The 19624-nt window shown below is 40.3% G+C and overlaps 1 protein-coding gene across 5 annotated transcripts in view; it reads right to left on the bottom strand.

Annotated features, from left to right (window-relative positions):
- Window positions 1–19624, bottom strand: part of KLHL7 (kelch like family member 7) — a 50394-nt gene that overhangs the window by 9388 nt on the left and 21382 nt on the right. For all 5 annotated transcript variants that reach the window (XM_059712552.1, XM_059712553.1, XM_059712554.1 and 2 more), the window contains 2 exons: window positions 17974–18148; window positions 14636–14778 (listed from right to left, as the gene is read on the bottom strand). In XM_059712552.1, coding sequence (XP_059568535.1) covers window positions 14636–14778; window positions 17974–18148 — 318 coding nt within the window. The remainder of the gene's footprint in view (window positions 1–14635; window positions 14779–17973; window positions 18149–19624) is intronic.

The following is a 19624-nucleotide window of genomic DNA, read 5'->3' as shown; positions in this document are numbered from 1 at the left end:
ATTAACTGTCAGCCAAGATGGTGGCTGGCAGCCAGGCAGCTGAGAATAGGAGGCTTGGTTGCCCCAGCGATGGAGAAAGTCAAGGATCCCCGCAGCTGCAGGGCTCTGAGCTCCTGAAGCAACAACTCCAAAAGATACAATGTTTCAATTATAGAAGCTAAAAGATGGCGGTTAATTTGCATACTCAGGCTCCAAGCAGAGCGAAGCCAAACAGCCCTGAAGCAGCAGAGCAGAGAGGCCTCAGGGCCAGTGATCAGCAGATCCGAGAGGCCTCCCAGCCCCAGTGGTCAGCGGATCCGAGAGGCCTCCCAGCCCAGGTGATCAGCGGAGTCGAGAGGCCTCCCGGCCCGGTAATCAGCGGAGCCAAGAGGCCTCCCAGCCCCGGTGATCAGCGGAGCCGAGAGGCCTCCCGGCCCCGGTGATCAGCGGATCCGAGAGGCCTCCCGGCCCCGGTGATCAGCGGAGCCGAGAGGCCTCCCGGCCCCGGTGATCAGCGGAGCCGAGAGGCCTCCCGGCCCCGGTGATCAGCGGAGCCGAGAGGCCTCCCAGCCCCTGTGATCAGCGGAGTCCAGAGGCCTCCCAGCCCCGGTGATCAGCGGAGTCGAGAGGCCTCCCAGCCCCTGTGATCAGCGGAGTCCAGAGGCCTCCCGGCCCGGTGATCAGCGGAGCCGAGAGGCCTCCCAGCCCCGGTGATCAGCGGAGTCCAGAGGCCTCCCGGCCCCGTGATCAGCGGAGTCGGAGGCCCCGGTGATCAGCGGAGTCCAGAGGCCTCCCGCTCCGGTGATCAGCGGAGCCGAGAGGCCTCCGGGCCAGGGATCAGGGGAGCCGAGAGGCGGCCTGGCCCTGGGATCAGCGGAGCAGCGAGGCTTCCCAGCACCGGGATCAGTGTGACAGGGTGCGGAGCCCCAACCCTCTGATCGGCCCTGCTCTGTGCATGACAGGAGTGGCGCTGCAACCTCCCTATGGACCCTGCCTTGAGCGTGACAGGGGGTGGTGCCCCAACCCCCCAATCGGCCCTACCCTGAGCATGACTGAGGGTGGCATCGCAACCTCCCAATCCGCCCTGCTCTGTGCATGACAGGAGGCGGGGCCCCAACTCCCCAATGGGCCCTGCTCTGAGCCCGACCAGGGGTTACACCTAGGATTAGGCCTGCCCTCTGCCACCCGGGAGCAGGCCTAAACCAGCAGGTCCTTATCTCCTGATGGGTCCCAGACTGTGAGAGGGCACAGGCCAGGCTGAGGGACCTCCTCTCCCAACCCCGAGTGCACAAATTTTTGTGCACCGGGCCTCTAGTTATAATATAATATCTAACTGAATGTGGAATCTTCTCAAAATATCTTAAAAAAAAATTTATCCTCATCCAAGGATATTTTTCTCATTGATTTTTACATAGAGTGGAAGGGAGGGAGGAAGAAGGTGGCGGCAAGAGTGAAAGGGGGGAGGGCGGGGAGAAACAATGATGTTAGAGAGACACATTGATTGGTTGCCTCCTGCTCTCGCCCCAACCAGGGCCAAGGATTGAACCTACAACCTGCAACTGAGGTATGAGCCCTTGACCAGAATCGAATCCGGGACCCATCAGTCTGAGTGCCAATGCTCTAACCACTAAGAAAACCCGGCCAGGGCTCAAAATATCTTATTGTACTGTACTAACCCTTCTTGTGATGATGTGAGAAGATACAAAATTTATGTGAAGAGATGGAGCGAGGTGAACGACATAGGCATTGTGACGTAGCATTAGGCTACTACTGACTTTCTGACTATACATCAAAAGGAGGATCATCTAGCCATGACTAATGAATTGTTTATTTCTGCAATTTTCCATTTAATATTTTCAGACCAGGGTTGACTGCAGATAACTGAAATGACAGAAAGTGAAACCACAAACAAGGGGCACTATTGTAATCTGTTCTGAGTAGTCTTGGAAACTCACTTTTTTCTTTCCAATGATTAGAAATTGGCACCTATCAGGACTTCACAATGGGGGCTGTTCATAGAACACTCTTTCCTCACTATGTTTGGTGACATCCAAGGACACCTGTGCCCTTTTTCTGGGGGAATGAACCCATAGGTAAGGCACCTATGATCCTCCCTTTCTGAGCAAGGAAGCTATAGTGTTCCTGCTGTTTTCTGAAAATGGCTGGAAATAATTAGGGTCAGACAGAAAGCCAAACAATTACCAACCTCACCAAGTAAAGCAGTGTGTGTGAGATTACTAATGTTTAGTTCCCTTTGGGAAAATATATCAAGTGATATCTATGATGCTAGTATCCCATGTCTCAAGCATTCATCAGATTAGAGCAAAGTATCATAGGAAATGTTTTATTAAGGTTTCTTAGCAAAAGGAAGAGTCCCTGATAGAGAAAACCTTGACTTCTAGTGTTGATAAACATTCTGCTTTTTAGGTGACCAGAAAAACAAAACCTGAATCTAATTTTTATTCTCAAATTAGGATCTATGTGTCCTCCTGGGTTACTGTGTGGTATGTGTATTGGTAAGCACACAAAACTACATGATAGCCGAAACCGGTTTGGCTCAATGGATAGAGCGTCGGCTTGCGGACTGAAAGGTCCCAGGTTCGATTCCGGTAAAGGGCATGTACCTTGGTTGCTGGCACATCCCTAGTGGGGGATGTGCAGGAGGCGGCTGATCGATGTTTCTCTCTCATCGATGTTTCTAACTCTCTGTCTCTCTCCCTTCCTCTCTGTGAAAAATCAATAAAATATAAAAAACAACAACAAAAAAACACAAAACTACATGATAAACATAACACTTTCCCAAAACTTCAGTTTTCCTCAATGGACATTGAAAAATGGGGGAAAATATTAATTTTTTTTTCCCTTAGGGAAACTACATACCACAGAATGAAAAATAAAAAGAGAGAAAACGACTATATGCTACAGGGAGCGAATCCCTCAAAAGTAAACTAATGGTTCTCTTACATATTCTGCAGATCTACTCATAATTACTATCTCACCAAGCTCATTAGCAGAGAAATACAATTTCATTACTAAGATAAATTGTTAGCTCAGTGAATCTCAAGTCTTCCCACTCTTACATCCAACTTATATTTATTAGAAAGCAAGATGGCAACTTTTCCATAGTTTCTAAAGATGTCCTCAAGAACACTGTTTCCATGCTCTTCCTTATTGAATTTAGGGTGAGAAAACTGGTCATATATCCTTTTAATGATCTCCAAGACCTGCTACTCTTCAAATTAAAAGTAACTGCCCCTGTAGAAGCTGGGATGAAAACAAACAAAATACCTTTTCTTTTAGCTAGATGAGCTTAAAGATTTAGACATTAGGATATGAGGTTCCAAAGAATGAATTCCAGAGTATGATAACTGAATAGTTCTAACTTTCTAATACTACTCAGGGATTTGAGTAGGGAATTAATGGGTGCTCATAGGTACCTGTCACACAGGGCTTTGTTAGGCTTCAGATTTAACAATTAAAATAAAATTGCTCTCTTGAAATTATAAGCCCATGAGGAAAGTAGTACATGTGTGACACAGGACAAGGCACATGCTTCTATTTACTTGCAATTTGGGCTATAATTTCTCCAGAAATCTTCAAGATTTTAAATTGTCCAATTCTCCAAATACTGTCATTGGTCACTGTACATGTTAGACATTATGCTTGATAAATACTAGCTATCCTATATAATAAAGGGCTAATACGCAAATCGACCAAATGGCAGAATGACCGGTCGCTATGACGTGTACTGACCACCAGGGGGCAGATGCTCAATGCAGGAGCTGCCCTGGTGGTCAGTGCGCTCCCACAGGGGGAGCGTGGCTCAGCCAGAAGCTGGGCTCACAGCTGGCGAGTGCAGTGGTGGTGGTGGGAGCCTCTCCACCTCCGTGGCAGTCGGACATCCCCCGGGGGGCTCCCAGACTGCAAGAGGGTGCAGCCTGAATTGAGGGACCCCCACCCCGGGAGTGCACGAATTTCGTGCTTTGGGCCTCTAGTATATAATATTCTGCTTAATTGTTCATCTTCTAGGCAGAAAGTAAAATGACCTTTGCAAGGATTTTTTAAAAATTTCTTTTCTATTTTTAAATGCTGTACACTTAGATGGTTTTTTTAGTACATTTTTATTGATTTCAGAGATGAAGGGAGAGAATCACTGATCAGCTGCCTCCTATACGCCCCCCCACTGGGAACTGAGCCTGCAACCCGGGCACGTGCCCTTGACTAGAATCAAAACTGGACACTTCAGTCAGCAGGCCGATGCTCTAGTCACTGAGCCAAACCAGCTAGGGCAAGAATTTCAATCTAGAATGAAAAATGGACTTTATTTTAGCCAAAATGTACTGTTTTACATTTGGGCTCATTAAATCTATGTCAGGGTTAAGTACACCTGTGTTTGAACGTATCTGACTTTGACTGTATGTATGTATGGGAGGAGGGGAGCTCATGATCTTTTTTTTGTGTGTGTGTGTGTGTGTGTGTGTATGGGTAGACCTCCCTGGGAAGTCTATTTAATCCCTCCAATCTACATACTACCCTCATCTGAAATAGACTCCTGAAACGGTGATTTGATGCTTGCCCTTTAGAAACTTATTATACTGCCTAGCAGGTAATATACAGAGTTGAGGAAGCAAGCATAGAGGGCAGAAAAATAGATGGGAAGTAAGGATAGTCAGCTCAGTGGGAATGAGAGCCAGTCTTATCCTAGTGATGGGACCACTCCCAACCTGGGCCTGTGGGTGAAGGGTTACTCACGGCTCCTCGCACTCCTAGGCTACAGGGCAAGCTAGCAGGACATGCAGCTTTCTTGTTAGCAACAAGATGGATGAATAGTACTAGAGGCACAGTGTATGTATGTGGGCAGCGCTGTTACCCTAAAAATAGAATTTAATTCAGTTAAGTTTAATTGAGGTTATCTAGTCCATGCATTTAGCTGCTGAGCAGACATGAAAATGGAAAGCCTGGAAAAGACACAAGTAGAAGGATTTCTCAAGTTTTCACACATCACACACACAGGGTGTCCCCCTAAAATGATACACACTTTAATAGCTGACAGTTCTATTTTGAAAATGAAATATATTTTTAATAAACACTGCCTTTATAATTATCCCAAGTGTGTGTATACATTTTTTGGGGACACTATATATATGCATCCACACATACACACGCAGACACTCCCTTGTATAAAGTTCTGTCTTCCCAGACCTCGTCAGCTTTTCTTGCTTCTGCTGTGATATACCACTATGTAGACTTTTTTGAGTTCAAGACTCCTTTTCTTTTAGTAGGCTTTTCCATCAGATTTCCTTTCTCTGAATCCGCAGCACACTGATGTAGCACATTGTGTGATTTCCCAGCTGTGGGGCAATGCTACAGGACAGTGAGATGCTTTTTGAGGTGAGGGGCTGTAACGTTTTCTCTAAATGCCTCAAGGCAAAAACATCAGTCTACTATTTTTCCTGAGAATAAGACTAACTTTATATAGTCTGTATTCTGAAAACACCCAAATCCTCAAAAAACAGAAACACTACAGATGTAGGTTTTAATAATCAAGATAACCAAAATCCGCCGAAACCGGTTTGGTTCAGTGGATAGAGCGTCGGCCTGCGGACTGAGGGGTCCCAGGTTCGATTCCGGTCAAGGGCATGTACCTGGGTTGTGGGCATATCCCCAGTAGGAGATGTGCAGGAGGCAGCTGATTGATGTTTCTCTCTCATCGATGTTTCTAACTATCTCTCTCCCTTTCTCTCTGTAAAAAATCAATAAAATATATTTAAAAAAAAAAAAGATAACCAAAATCCAAAAGGAAAGAAATACCTTTTATTTTTAAGACTTAAAAATAAATCCTAACTATATTTTGGATTATTTTGAGAGGAAGCCATGCAAAACTAGGGAAAACAGGGTTTAGAAAAAAGGAGAGCAAAATGAACAAAATGGTAAAGCACCTGGAGATTTCTTGCAGAAACCTCAAGAAGTTAATCTGAGTTTAAGATAACCAAATTATAAGCACTTTCTCTTAAGCCATTATTTGACATCTTAGTTTCTAAGAGCTGTCAAAAAAAAAAAAATCACAGAACTATGGCAATAATCTGTATCGAAAGCAGGTTTATGTCAGATGCCAGAACATTCCTAGAAGTAGTTTCATGAAAAATACATAGGCCCACTTTTGGCTTCACTTATTTTACAAGGTCTCAAAGAACATAGCTCTGAGAAACGAATGACCTTGGGCACTGAGCTAGGCTCTATGTGAAGGGGCTGAGGGTCTCACATATGTCAGTTAACCTCTCAGGTGTTAGCTTCCTTGTCTGTAAAACAAAGAGGCAACGAGATGATCTCAGGGCTCCTTCCTTTCAGCCCCCAAATCCAATGACGTTGGGGTCCAAATGAATTAGAATATGTTAATAACAAAGAGCTACTATTAATTTATTCATTACCGAGCACTTCCCTTTGCAGGAATTATGTTGAAATATCTTAAAACATTACCTTATTTCCTCAATAACCCTATGAGGTAATATCCTCATTTTACAGATAAGGAAACAAAATCTTCGAGATGATGTCAAAGGTCACAGAGTTAGAGAGTGGTGAATCCAAGATTTAGGTCTAATCATATCTCTGCCTCCAAAGCTGTGCTCTTACCTCCTACATTGCCCACTTCTCTGAAAATCGTGTGTGGCAGCCTAGAAAGAACACTGGCTTGGGAGTGAAGTAATCTGGATTTTTCTTGTTCCTCTTGTGTTTCTAGCTAAATGCCTGGGAATTTGACTGAACATCGAGAAACCTCAAGAGACTCATCTATAAAATCAGGCAGTTGGCAGGATGGCCGCTGAGGCCCTGTACTGCCTCCACATCTTACCACTTATAAACACAATGCGAAACCACTAAAACCACGGCTTCTGTAAAAACAGGGACTTCCCCAGGTCTCTGTGTGATATGTGGCCCAGGGTTTAGCATGTTTAAGGGAATGTTTGTATTGATAGACAGGCCACTTTAGTAGGGAAAAGTATATCTCATCCAACTGAGTCACCTTCAGTATTGACCTTCTAAAGATCAAAGGTTGTAGATATGACACGTGACTCCTAGTTTAAACCAGTTCCTCACTGCAGCACTGAACTTAAATTACACTGACTCCAGTGGCGAGGGACAGGGAGATCTGTGACCAACCAACAAATGATGTCATATATGTAAAATGAGAGGATTGGAATGATGTTCACTAATTATTAATCACTGTCTTTTGATGTTGGGAGCACTTCAGCTGTCTCCTTCAGATCTTATATATTTGAATTTCTGACAATGAGCATGTGTTATTTTTTTTTAAACAGAAAAAGTAAATATGAGAACCAGACATATGGTACCAAAAGCATGGTACAAGGAAAACAACACCTTCTTTCACTTATAATAGAGCTAAATGCTTTAACAGAAACATAAAATTTAAAACTAAGTAAACGTTTTATGAATTGAAAAACATAGAGTTATACTACGAGACTGGATTTCAACTACAGGATGGGTCCTAAATAGTCTCTGCCTTCCTGCCATGTAGCACTCTAGTGAGGGCCCTCCAGTTTTTCAGAAGCTAACACGCGATCGTGCCAAGTGATTTTACAGGCTATACCCAGTGTGAAATGCATTCATTGTCACACAAATATTGCTGGGAATATACTAACCACCAAAGTCCAGAAAGGAATTTAATAATCAGCCATTAGGAGAAAATACTCTTACAACTTAAGCTCTTTAAGAAATATAGCATTGTGGCTAGAGAAATAAAAAAAGGCTTCCACAGTTGGAGTGGGTAGGGAATGATTGTGTGGTTGTTAAGCTGATAGATAAAATTATGAAAAAACTAAATGGGTATTTCTCAGCTGTTAATGATTAGTTAACATGAGCAAGGAGTCTGAAATGAGGCCAGAGACCAGCTCAAAGGGAATTACTAATTTAAGAATCACTGCCTTGGCTGGTTTAGCTCAGTGGATAGAGCCTCAGCCTGTGGACTGAAGGGTCCCGGGTTTGATTCCAGTCAAGGGCACATGCCTAGGTTGCGGGCTCGATTCCCAATTGGGGGTGGGGGTGCAGGAGGCAGCCAATCAATGATTCTCTCTCATCATTGATGTCTCTCTCTCTCTCTTTCTCTCTCTCTCTCCCCCCTCTTTCTTCCTCTCTGAAATCAATACAAATATATTTAAAAAAATATATCACTGCTGCTTTAGATCACAAAATGTTCTTCCTCCCTGCTCTCAAACTAAACACCTACCACTAAAAAACAAAACTCAAACCTGAACTACACAGAAATTTAAGTATGAAATGAAACTCAGTCCAACAATCAAACCTGACATGAATATTGTGCTCAATAACAGCCCTTCTCCTTTGAGTATAAATAGATGAGATAGTAGGTAAATTCCACTGCCAGCAACCTGCCAGTTATTTCAACACAAGATTTGTCTTTAGATAAACTTTGACATGTAATTTTTTATTTTTTTTATTTATTTATTTTTTTTAAAAAAATATATTTTATTGATTTTTTACAGAGAGGAAGGGAGAGAGATAGAGAGTTAGAAACATCGATGAGAGAGAAACATCGATCAGCTGCCTCCTGCACACCCCCCACTGGGGATGTGCCCGCAACCCAGGTACATGCCCTTGACCGGAATCGAACCTGGGACCCTTCAGTCCGCAGGCCGACGCTCTATCCACTGAGCCAAACCGGTTTCGGCGACATGTAATTTTTTAAATTTTAATTTATTTTTCCATCACCTTTTATCCCCTCTATGCCCTCTACCACCTCCACCCATCCCCTTCCACCCGTAATCACCACACTGTTGCCCAACATGTAATTTTTAATCTTGTCACAGGAAGGCATATTACACTTTAAATGATTATCTCAAATCCCCAAATGCAGTAACATACTCATTTAATAAAATGTTCTCACCAGTGGGACAAACACCGACTCTGTCTCAGATGTGCAGAGTACAGGAGATAATGCAGATGGCCAAGAGGTTTGGAAGAGGTAGGGAAGGCGAACAGAAAAAAATGAAGATGGTGAGTCTTTCTATATTTGAATATGGAAAAACTAAGGATGGCAAGGAGAACCTGAGTGAACACAGATCAAAAAAAGAAAAAAAAAAGGGGAGTCAAGTGAACATAATGGATATTCACATAAATCCTAAAATTTAAACTTTTTGTTAATAGACCAGAAAACTGAAGTCTAGCAAAGCTAATTGACTTGCTTAAGTCATAAACCTAGATGTGAAATGTCTTTCTCCACAGTAGTTGCTTTCCTTAAAAGAAAAGGAACAAAAAAAGGCCTCACAAAAGAAAAATGAACAATGGCCCCGTCCTTCCGTTCTTTTGCCTATGCCTAGTTTCCTTTTTTTTTTTTTTTTAAAGCATAAAGTTAAGTTAGATTCCATTCAATTAAATAATACTTTGTAAGCTCTGACTTGAAGGTAACTTCATTCCCCCACCCCCCCCGGTCTTTTGATTTAGGGCCAACCAATATTTAAACTCAGTCCTATAAGACCAACTGACAAAACTGCCTATGAAATGTTATATAAAGTTATACTGGTTCATTCACCCTTGAGTACAGGCCTATCTCAGAGATATCATGGGTTTGGTTCCAGACCACTGCAATAAAGCAAGTGTCTCAATAAAGTATTTGTAATCTTTTTGCTTGTGGACAGTGTAGTTGACAATTTGTAAAAAAAAAAAAAAAAAAAAGAAAGAAAAAAAATATGCAACATCTGTGAAGCACAATGAAGCGAAGCACAATAAAACCAAGGTGTGCCTACTCCCACATTGGGCCAGACACCAATCTCAGTGATGAATCTACTTCAGAGTTCTGAGTAAGAAAATGTACTCTGTGTGGCTCTGTGGTTGAGCATCAGTGTTTCTATCTCTCTATCTCTCTCTCTAAAATCAATAACAACAATGGTACCTGTTTTTTTGTTTTTTTTTAAAGAAAAACAAAATGTACTCAGGGTAAACCCCTTGGACCTGATGGCTCCATGTAACATGGCTTCCTATGGTTTTCTGTCTTTATCCTTTACAGGCTCTGGCCCTCACCCTGTGGACTTATTCCATCTTTGTTTTTGACAGGAAATATGCAGAATCCCCTTTTCTCTAGGACATACTCTCTTATTTCTCTACCATATTTAAGTGGTGAGCCAAGACCCTTATAAAATTCTAAGTTCTCAGAACTCATCATTTCATTGACAAGAAGAGAGAGTCCAAATAAAAACTGGTCAATTAAATCAACTTTTATTTAGGCATCAATATCATCAGACATTCCCATGCTACTATTGGAGAGTAGAGCACTGTATATAAATAAATAACTCCTTTAGTAATCACTAAGCACTTGAACACTTTTTTAAAAAAAGGTACAGGTAGGGAAGGGAAAGCTCAGCAGGCTTTATAAAAGGAAAATAACAAGAACAATATCATTTCAATTCAATACAGCAACCCAAGATTTCCCTGTCAATTCTCAGAAAAAATATTAAGATTTTCTTTCTTATCATTTTTCAATCAGCAATTAATGTAAGTATTTGCACTTAATATATCTGCCTCCTCTCACCAGTGATATCCAAAGAATATCTAAAGATAACAGTTTACAGAGACATTGGCTTAATTCTAGATAATCCAATTTAAGTAACAATGCTTAAATTGTCCCCTTTGAAGGAGATAAAAAATTATCATTTTTGGCTGGTAGAGAACACACAAAAATGGGTCCCCTTTAATGATAGTTAAAACCATTTTAACATTTGTGAAAATATTAAGTTCAAGAATTTTAAAATAAAAAAATTCCTATATAGTACATTTTATTAAGCAGTCCACTTGAATAATGAATTAGGTTCACTTTGGGAAATTTAAGGTAAATAATAATTTATAATGAAATCAGCCTCCCCAATTGTTTTAAAAGACTAATCAACTAATATTAAAAAGTTATATACAAATAATGGTAAATGGTGCAAATTTTTCAAGATGAAGTTTTATAGCAAAAAGAAGGAACGGGTTGGTACTAATAGAAACATTTAATAAATAATGTAATGAGATTCTAATGGTGTTAGCATCAGGGAATAAGAGAGAATTGATAAAAAGAGGAAGTTTTTATTGGTAGTTATTGCCTCAATTATTTGAAATTTTCCACCAGAACTCTAAACATTTGTGGTTGAATATACAAAATAGCAGTAAGTATGGGCTATTTATAGAAGTAAGGAAAACATCAAGTGAGAATTCTGAAATTACAGTCTCATCTCCAGGCTGGTGCAGAATATTTATCTCTTTTTGACTGTCCAATAATAATAAAAAAAAAATCAAGGAAAGTGTTAGAGCTACAGACCAAAAAAACAAAGTGCTAAGAGTCATTCCACATTTGCCTTATTCTAGAAACAATGCTCACTGTCTCCTAAATGAAATCAGGATTCTCCTTGCCCCTCTGCATATCAAAATAGCTATCTACTTTATGTTAAGATGAAATATTCCCACCAAAACATGATTAAGTCTTTTTAACTATCAAATCCAACACTATGGTTAGGCTTTGGGAACTAGGTGGGTATATAACTATTATCAACACCTGAAAGCTGTGGTTATAGAATTACAACCGAAACTCCTATGATTTCAGTTTTTGTTTGGAAAAATAGTATATTTATAAATGTCCTGCTCTTGACTCAAAAAGACTCTGAAAAATTTAAAAACACTGAAGTTAAATAGCCACTGAAGTGTCAATAATCTTAACCTTGGCTGATATGAAATAGATGTGCAGGTGTAACAATCTTTTAAGTACACTGACATTGTGCTCATTAGACTGTATTGCTGACCTGACCCTCCTTCCTTGAAGAGGTCTTTTCGATGCCGGACAGCATATTTACTCTACGCATTATGATGTTAAGTATTATAAGAAGGAGAAGCTGTTGCTGGTCTCCTTCTCTACCAAACTAGAGGAGGAACTGCCAGGAATGGTGGCTCTGTTGCAGCCAGGCCAGATGTGGTCTTATTGGACCAGACTGAAACAACCACTAAAACTTGGCATATAGCTAACACTCTGGCTAATGAACATTTCTGTTACTGCCTACCCAGACCATTAGATGGAATTTCTTTTCAACTGGCAAGGAAAGGAGGTCTGACCTTGAGGATCTCCTTGGAAATGAAGAGTAGTTTGTTGCCCCAAGAATCTCCTACATATTACAGATGACACATGTCCTGTATTTGGGTGTCCTACTTTTATACTTTTACTGGGTAAACCAAAAAGCTGCCAACTGCAAGTAAAATTCAGAGCAGGAGAATGCTCTGTAAGTGAGACATGCTACAGTAGTACAGCTCAGCTGCTCAGGCTACACTGTGATCCTGGGGCATCAGGGTGCTGCATGTGGCTTCAAGTGTGTCCCAATCTGAGCACAGAGCATGCCACTGGGGTTCTGGAGCAAGCCAACCTACTTTAAGCAGGTACCATTTAAAAAAGTTTTTACTGATTTTAGAGAGAAAGGGAGAGGGAGAGAGGAACATGGATGGGCTACCTCCTGCTGGGGATTGAGCCCACAACCTGGGCATGTACCTGACTGGGAATCAAACCTCTTGGTGCATGGGACAACGCCCAACCAACTGAGCCACACCAGGCAGTGCTAAGCAGGTACAATTTTCTCAGTAAACATCTAATGGCTGGCCACTAGTTCTAACAGATAGCAAATGCCTAACACTAAGGGAATCCAGGTGACCATATCATTAATCCTTTTTGGAGTTTATCTGATCTACCGAATCATAAATAGCATGCTTTTAACCAATAATCTGATATGTAAACATAAGACTGGGCTTATGGAGGTCCCAAAGGCACAGAATACCTGAACAGCTAATTACAACCCTTAACTACTAGGCTTTTTCCCTCAACCAGGATTATATCTTCATGGAGGCAGTCCCTATAAATCAGCTGATAAATTTGAGAAATCTGAGCTTAGTTCATTTGTGACAGTACTAGCCAAAAGAGGACTGCTAAAGCATTACAGTCCCTGCAGGGAAGGTACTGAGGGACCATACAGAAGAAACATATTCTGATTTGGCAAAATTTCAAGCAGTTCCTTTTATTGTCCATTATACCTTTCAGGATGGAAAGCCTTTGGTCAGTTTTTTTTTTTAAAATCAATTCTTAGGCAGTGGTGAATGATTTATCCAAATGGGTACAAATTTGGAATAAGCAAGAATGGAAGATTGCTGACAAGGAGAACTGAGGAAAGATAAAGCAGATGGCTGTCCGGAAAGGACACAAATTTGTGTCCAATATAAATTCTATCCAGAGTGCCTACAATTGCAGCAAAAACCTCTTAATCATCATGTGGACAGGGCTGCATCTATATCTCTCCCCGACCCCCAATCTGATACTTGCTCAATGGCCTTAAGAATGACCACAGTAGCAATGACAGAGGCTTGCATCAGCCAGTGGCTACAGAAGCTAATGACCCCCCCCCCTCACTCCTCCCCCACCTCCCCCGTCCCATGTGACTATCCTCTACTGCTCTACTGGTCAGGATCTACTCTTGTCAATAATACTGGCCAATAGTAAGCCCTTGATTTAACATACCTTGAGGGAACCAGTTAGTTACTTAATACCAGGCTAACTATACTGGGACCTTTCCATTGTTGAAGGGACAATGCCCTGCCCTTACTGGAACTCATAGTTACTCTGGATTTGGATTGGCCTTTGTGGTCTTTTGCACTCTTAACACCGCCACCATGTGTTTTGATAAATGCCTTGTACATCACCACTACAGTATTACACACAATGCCTCCAAGTACCCGCTTCAGTGAGAAAGATCAGATAAGTATCCTGATGTCAACAGGATGCTCTGGACTCTTCAAGTATCTATCATCAACCAAAAATAGGCCTACAAAACGATGAAAGAGACCCTTATGTGCTTAGACTCAATACCAATTATAGACTTGCAAGGATGGGATGCTATCTTTTAGGACTGGCATCTGCTGTGTCCCAACAAATACTGTATCATAGTATCAGCAAAATATTGTTTTATCTCCCCTACAGACAAAAACCCAGGTCTAAGACACAAGGGGTAGAAATGTTTGAGTGGACTCTAGTAAGGTTATAATTAATGATCTATTTTTTAAAACTGTGTCCCTACACCTGTGACTCAGGCTCTGCTGGCCCAACTGGCACAACATGTACTGGAAAATACATTAAAATTGGTGATCAATTCCAGATGGTTCCATTAAAGGTAATTTTATCTTTTCTCTTATGATTCTCTAGGTTTGCCAAATTTTCTAAAATGACTATGTATTATTTTATATTAAACATAACTACTGAACAAAAACAAAGAAAATACATGTACTCCAGACGCAGATATTCATCGGAAATGGCACATAAGGAAGACAAAGAGTTGTAACAAAAGCAAGGAGTTGCTAACAAAATGAGGTAAGATAAGAGAACTGGTGCTCCATTTCCTTAGATAGTGGTCACTGTGCCGCACTCCAGAGCAATTATGGAAGCATCTGAAATCTGACTAAGCCTCAGTTTCCCAATTTATAAAAAGAAGATGAGAACTCTGTTTCTCATAAGGTATGTGAAGGAACACCATAAACAGTAACATCTCTACAGGCATGAGTTATTACTACTGGTAGTAGGTGAGTGTCTACTTGCTCAAAACTTTCCGAAAGAAAAGGAAAAATTAGTTACCTTTGGGTTAAAATATCTACAAGACTGTGGTTGAGAGCCTCCAAATAGGGCTATGCGGTAGTCATGTTTCTTTCTTCTGGGCCTTGTGCCATCTACCAGTTCTTCTCGATCCTCTGGAGACAGGAGATGATACCTCATTCCACCTGTAGAAAAATACACGGCAACTCTTTAAGAACTACAGGAACTTTAATGCTTTGGGGGGAAAATCCACCCAAACATAATAGTGCTTTTATTTGTGAAACTGTTTTTCTATCTGCCCTCTATGAGGGGGAAGAGACAGGAGAAATGTGGAAGGATCTGAGTCCTAACCAATTTATTATTCTCAGCAATTACCATTATGCTGATTGCCCCATCCACTTCTACATACCAGTGGATTATCTGGCCCTTTAAGCAATAGCTGCCAAAATAAAAATTATTGAAATTCAGATCTCCTAACCCAGCAGTTCTCCATCTTAAACATACATTAGAAACCACCTAGGAAATCTATGAAATCAAGCGAGGGCCATACCACAGACTAATTAAATAAAAATCTCTGGTGGTAGAGCCCAAGCGTTGTTGGTATTGACCCCTTAAAATATAGATTAAAGCCCTAGCCGGCCCAGCCTGCATGGCTCAGTGGTTGAGGGGTGAGGACACATGCTGCTTGATCTCCAGAAAGGGGCCTGTAGGAGGCAGCCAATGATTCTCTCTCATCATTGATGTTTCTCTCTCTCTCTCCCTTCCTTTCTGAAATCATTACAGATATAATAAATAGATAGATAGATAAATAAATGAATAAATAAATAAATAAATGAATGAGTGAATAAATAAATAAAAACAAGCCCTGGCCTGGTGGCTCAGTTAATTGGAGTGCTATCCTGTGCACCAAAAAGATGTCGGGTTCCATCCCTGGTTGGGGCACTACAGGAGGCAACTAATCAATGTTGTTTGTGCTGACCCCTGAAGGAAACATGAACTGTGGCTCCTTCATTGATAGGCTTTTCCTCTCCAAGGACAGGGCTGGGGACAAGCACTCCAGCCCTTTTCCCTGAGGAACTTCTTGCTCCCCTTAGGCTTATTCCTTTGGGAGTTATTCCTGTGAGGGTCTGGCTATACTTTTAATGAAAAGAGAGATTTTAAAAAAAAAAATCTGCCTGAGGGCGAAGGGTAAGATAGTCATTTGCTTGTTTCAATATTAGCTCCAAGTGGAGGTAAGGTATCCTCCTTTGAGAATTTATGATGACAGCCCTGCTCTCCTGAAGGTTTGAGGTTTGAATTTACCTACCTGTAAGTCAAAGAAACCATAAGCCAAGAAAAATTCCAAACAGTCCTGGATTATTGTACCCGGGGTACTTGGCAGAAGCAAATACTATTCTCCTCTTGAGGAGAACAGGCAAAATCTGCAGGAATACAACCCTGGCCTCCCAATGTTTCTGGCAATTAAGATCAATCAAATATAAACTCATAATGTAAAAATACAAAACACAAGGATTTAAGCCACAGAAATAAGTAAATAGAACTAACAAACAGCAGCATTTGGTCTCCAAAAACCAAATGGTATTCTCAAACACAAAACAAAAAATAACTATATGACAAATGTATATAGATGTCAAATTATAATGTTGTATCCAGCTACCTGAAAAAATATCTATAGAATCTGACATTAGGAGATCCCCAATTAAAAACTTATCCGGCTATACTGATTACCCTACAGTTTGTCCAAGAACTGTGAAGCCACCTGACCAGTGTGCTCAGTGGTTGAGCATCGACCTATGAATCAGGTCACGGTTTGATTCCCGGTCAGGGCACATGTCCAGGTTGCGGGCTCAATCCCCAGCAAGTAGTGTGCAGGAGGCAGCAGATCAATGATTCTCTCTCACTGTTGATGTTTCTAACTCTCTCTCCCTCTCCCTTCCTCTCTGAACCCAATAAAAATATATATTTAAAAAAAAAAAAGAACTGAGAAGCCCACTCAAATATACTAACTTATCCTATCAGTTTTAAAATAGCTCACTCTTACAAATATGATTCACTAGGAAACTAATCAATTAAGAAAAGCTTCCAAGAACAACAAGAACATGAAAAAAATTCAAAGGCAATACAGACAAGATAAGAAAAATCAAAGGCAGTATAATCCTACTTTAGAATAAGATATCACAGACGTGAAATAACAAATTAGAGAATAAGTAAAAGTTCACAGAAATTAAAGATAGTGGAAATAAAAGTACTGAAAGAAAAGTTAAAGCAATCTACCAGAAGAGAGAAGAAGAAGGCAAAGACAGATAAGAAGAGATACTCAATTGCTAAAAAATCATACTACCAATAACAGAAAACTGAGAAATCTGTGGCTGACAAGACAGAGAATACCCAACATAACTTAAAAGGAAAAAAAAGGATGCACACTAAGATACATTATTGTGACATTTCAAAATATCAGGGATTAAAAAAAATAAAGGCTCAGATTGGCATCAGATTTCTCAAAAGTAATACTGGAAACTAGTAAATAATGGAACAATGCCTTCAAAATTCTAACTAAACATGATTTTCAGGTAATTCTAAACCAGGTGAACTATTCCCCAATTTTATGGTAAATAAAGATATGGGATTTGTCAGGATTCTAGGTATTTACTGACTGCATATTCTTTCTCAGGAACCTCTGGGGATACATTAGATTAAATAGAGAGAATTAAGGACGGGGAAGACCTGGGGTCCAGGAAGACAGCAGGTCTAACACAGGAGAGGAGTGAGAGGACAGCCCAGCATTGCTGAGAAGGGAAGCCCAGGGACAAAAGTTGTGGCTTAGGCCTGGAGGGTGAACAGTCCATATTGGAATAGGCAGAGGCAGGCTCCACGAAGTAAAATAAAAGCAAAAGACTGTTTAATTGTACCGATAATTTCATCAAGGGACATTTTACAGAAGGGTTGGGACTTGGCCTGCAAGTCATGAAAAACTAAGTAAATGGAAAAATGTTGCAATTATTAGCTCCAGGCTACAAAAACCCCCACAAACAAAACAAAGTTGTTTAAGAAAGAAAACGTGATCACTATTTGGCTAAATAAAATAAAGGAAACACTAGAAACAAAGTGCATGAAAACTACCGTACACAAAAAGGAGACAAAGTGTAAGTAATATGTATATATTTTTTACCTTGTATCACACGAGTTCCTATAAAATAAGGACCGGGGCTAAGTCCCCATCCAGGTAGACAGCTGCAACTTCAAAGGATTCATTATCTGGAAGAGCTAAGTCTTAAATGTTTCTCCCTGGCTACTGAGTCTGATTCATTCTAAATGGTCTTTAAAGCCCATAAAAAACTGGTTACACGATAAGGTTATAAATGGATATTAAAGCAACTTACTTATCACCATCTTAAGGCATTCAGGATTGTCTTGAATAAGTGGTTCGGCTTGTACTGTTTTACTTAAGAAATTCTTTGATATAAGAGGAAACCTGACTTTAGCAAGGATATCAACCATAAATGGCTGGCGATTAGGTTCATCGTATTTCAACCACCTGACTGCAGCATCATAAACCTAAGGGGGGAAAAACAGCTTAGTCAAGTTCTTAGATGGCAGGAACATTTCCAGTTACCTAGATTTACTCTCACATCGAAGGGGAAGAATCTCATAACTACTATTCCCAATATTTTATTCAAATATTTGCTTTCATATCCAAACAAAACAAAGCCTATATTTTAGAACAGTTTACACACTGCTCTAGTGATTCTTTTAGGTAACATGTTTTTTAGAATTACTACTACATAATGTAGTGACAGGAAGAATGTTGAATTTATGGGTTTTCAAAACAAATTACATTCCCTTTTGGGAAGGAGATATGATGCATATTTCTATTGAAAAAAATCAATATATGTTCATTTGGTAACAGGAAAACAGGTTAATTTCCTAAGAGGCCTTCCACCTCAAAAGATGTGAAAGTCACCTATGGTTTTATTTAATCTAATATTCTTGAATTGTGAAATGATAGACTTATCTACTTTCCAAAAACTTTATAATATACAAATTTTATATGTAAAAAATAAACTATAAGATTTTTATATAAGAATTATTTTCTAAAACAATACTGTGGCTCATTTAACTGTACCAAACAAATCCAAGTTTATTAATATAACTTGATTAACAAATCAGTTTAAATACACTGAAAGCAAATATTATTTCATATACATACACATCTACCATATAAACATTGAGCTAGATAAAGTTGTCAATTCTGGGTTGGTATTAACAAGGCCTAAACTCTAATCTCCCTATGAGTTCATTTTTTATGGGAATTGGTCTATTTTTTTTAAATAAACTTTTCCTTTTGGAGTAGTTTTAGATTATAGAAAAGTTGCAAAGATAGTTCAGAGTTCCCAATTATCCTGCACCCAGTTGTTGAAATGTTACATTAGTATGATACTCTTATTACAACTAATGAACCAACATTGATACATAATTATTAACTAAACTTCATACTTTTAAACAATTTCTTTAGTTTTTATCCAAGATAAAGCATCTCCCTGTCTTTGCCAGCATCTAGCAACCACTTACATTTCTTGGCTTGCAGCCCCTTCCTCCCATCTCCAAAGTCAGCAATGGCCAGCTAAGTCTTTTTCACATTGCATCACTCTGACACTGACTCTTTTGTTTTCCTTTTCCACATTTAAGGATGCTTATTATTACACTAGAGGCCCAATGCACGAAATTCGTGCAAGGGGCTCCGGCCTCATAGCCCCAGCTTCGTCTGGAAGGTCGTCTGGATGGTCGTTGCGCTGTTCGGCCGTTCGGTCGATTTGCATATTACACGTTTATTATTATAGATGGAGCCCATCAGGATAATCTCATCTCAAGATCCTTAACTTAACCACATTTCTAAAGTCCCATTTACTATGTAAGATAACCTATTCATAGATTCCAAGGATTAGGATATAGACATTCTTGGGGGAGGCACTGTTCTGCCTACGATGGTACCCAATAGCTTTGTGTCTACCAAGTGGCCTAACTTTTCCTATG

This window comes from Myotis daubentonii, chromosome 10 (assembly GCF_963259705.1).
Source record: "Myotis daubentonii chromosome 10, mMyoDau2.1, whole genome shotgun sequence".
Lineage (NCBI taxonomy): Eukaryota > Metazoa > Chordata > Mammalia > Chiroptera > Vespertilionidae > Myotis > Myotis daubentonii.
This window is presented reverse-complemented; position numbering and strand designations above follow the sequence as displayed.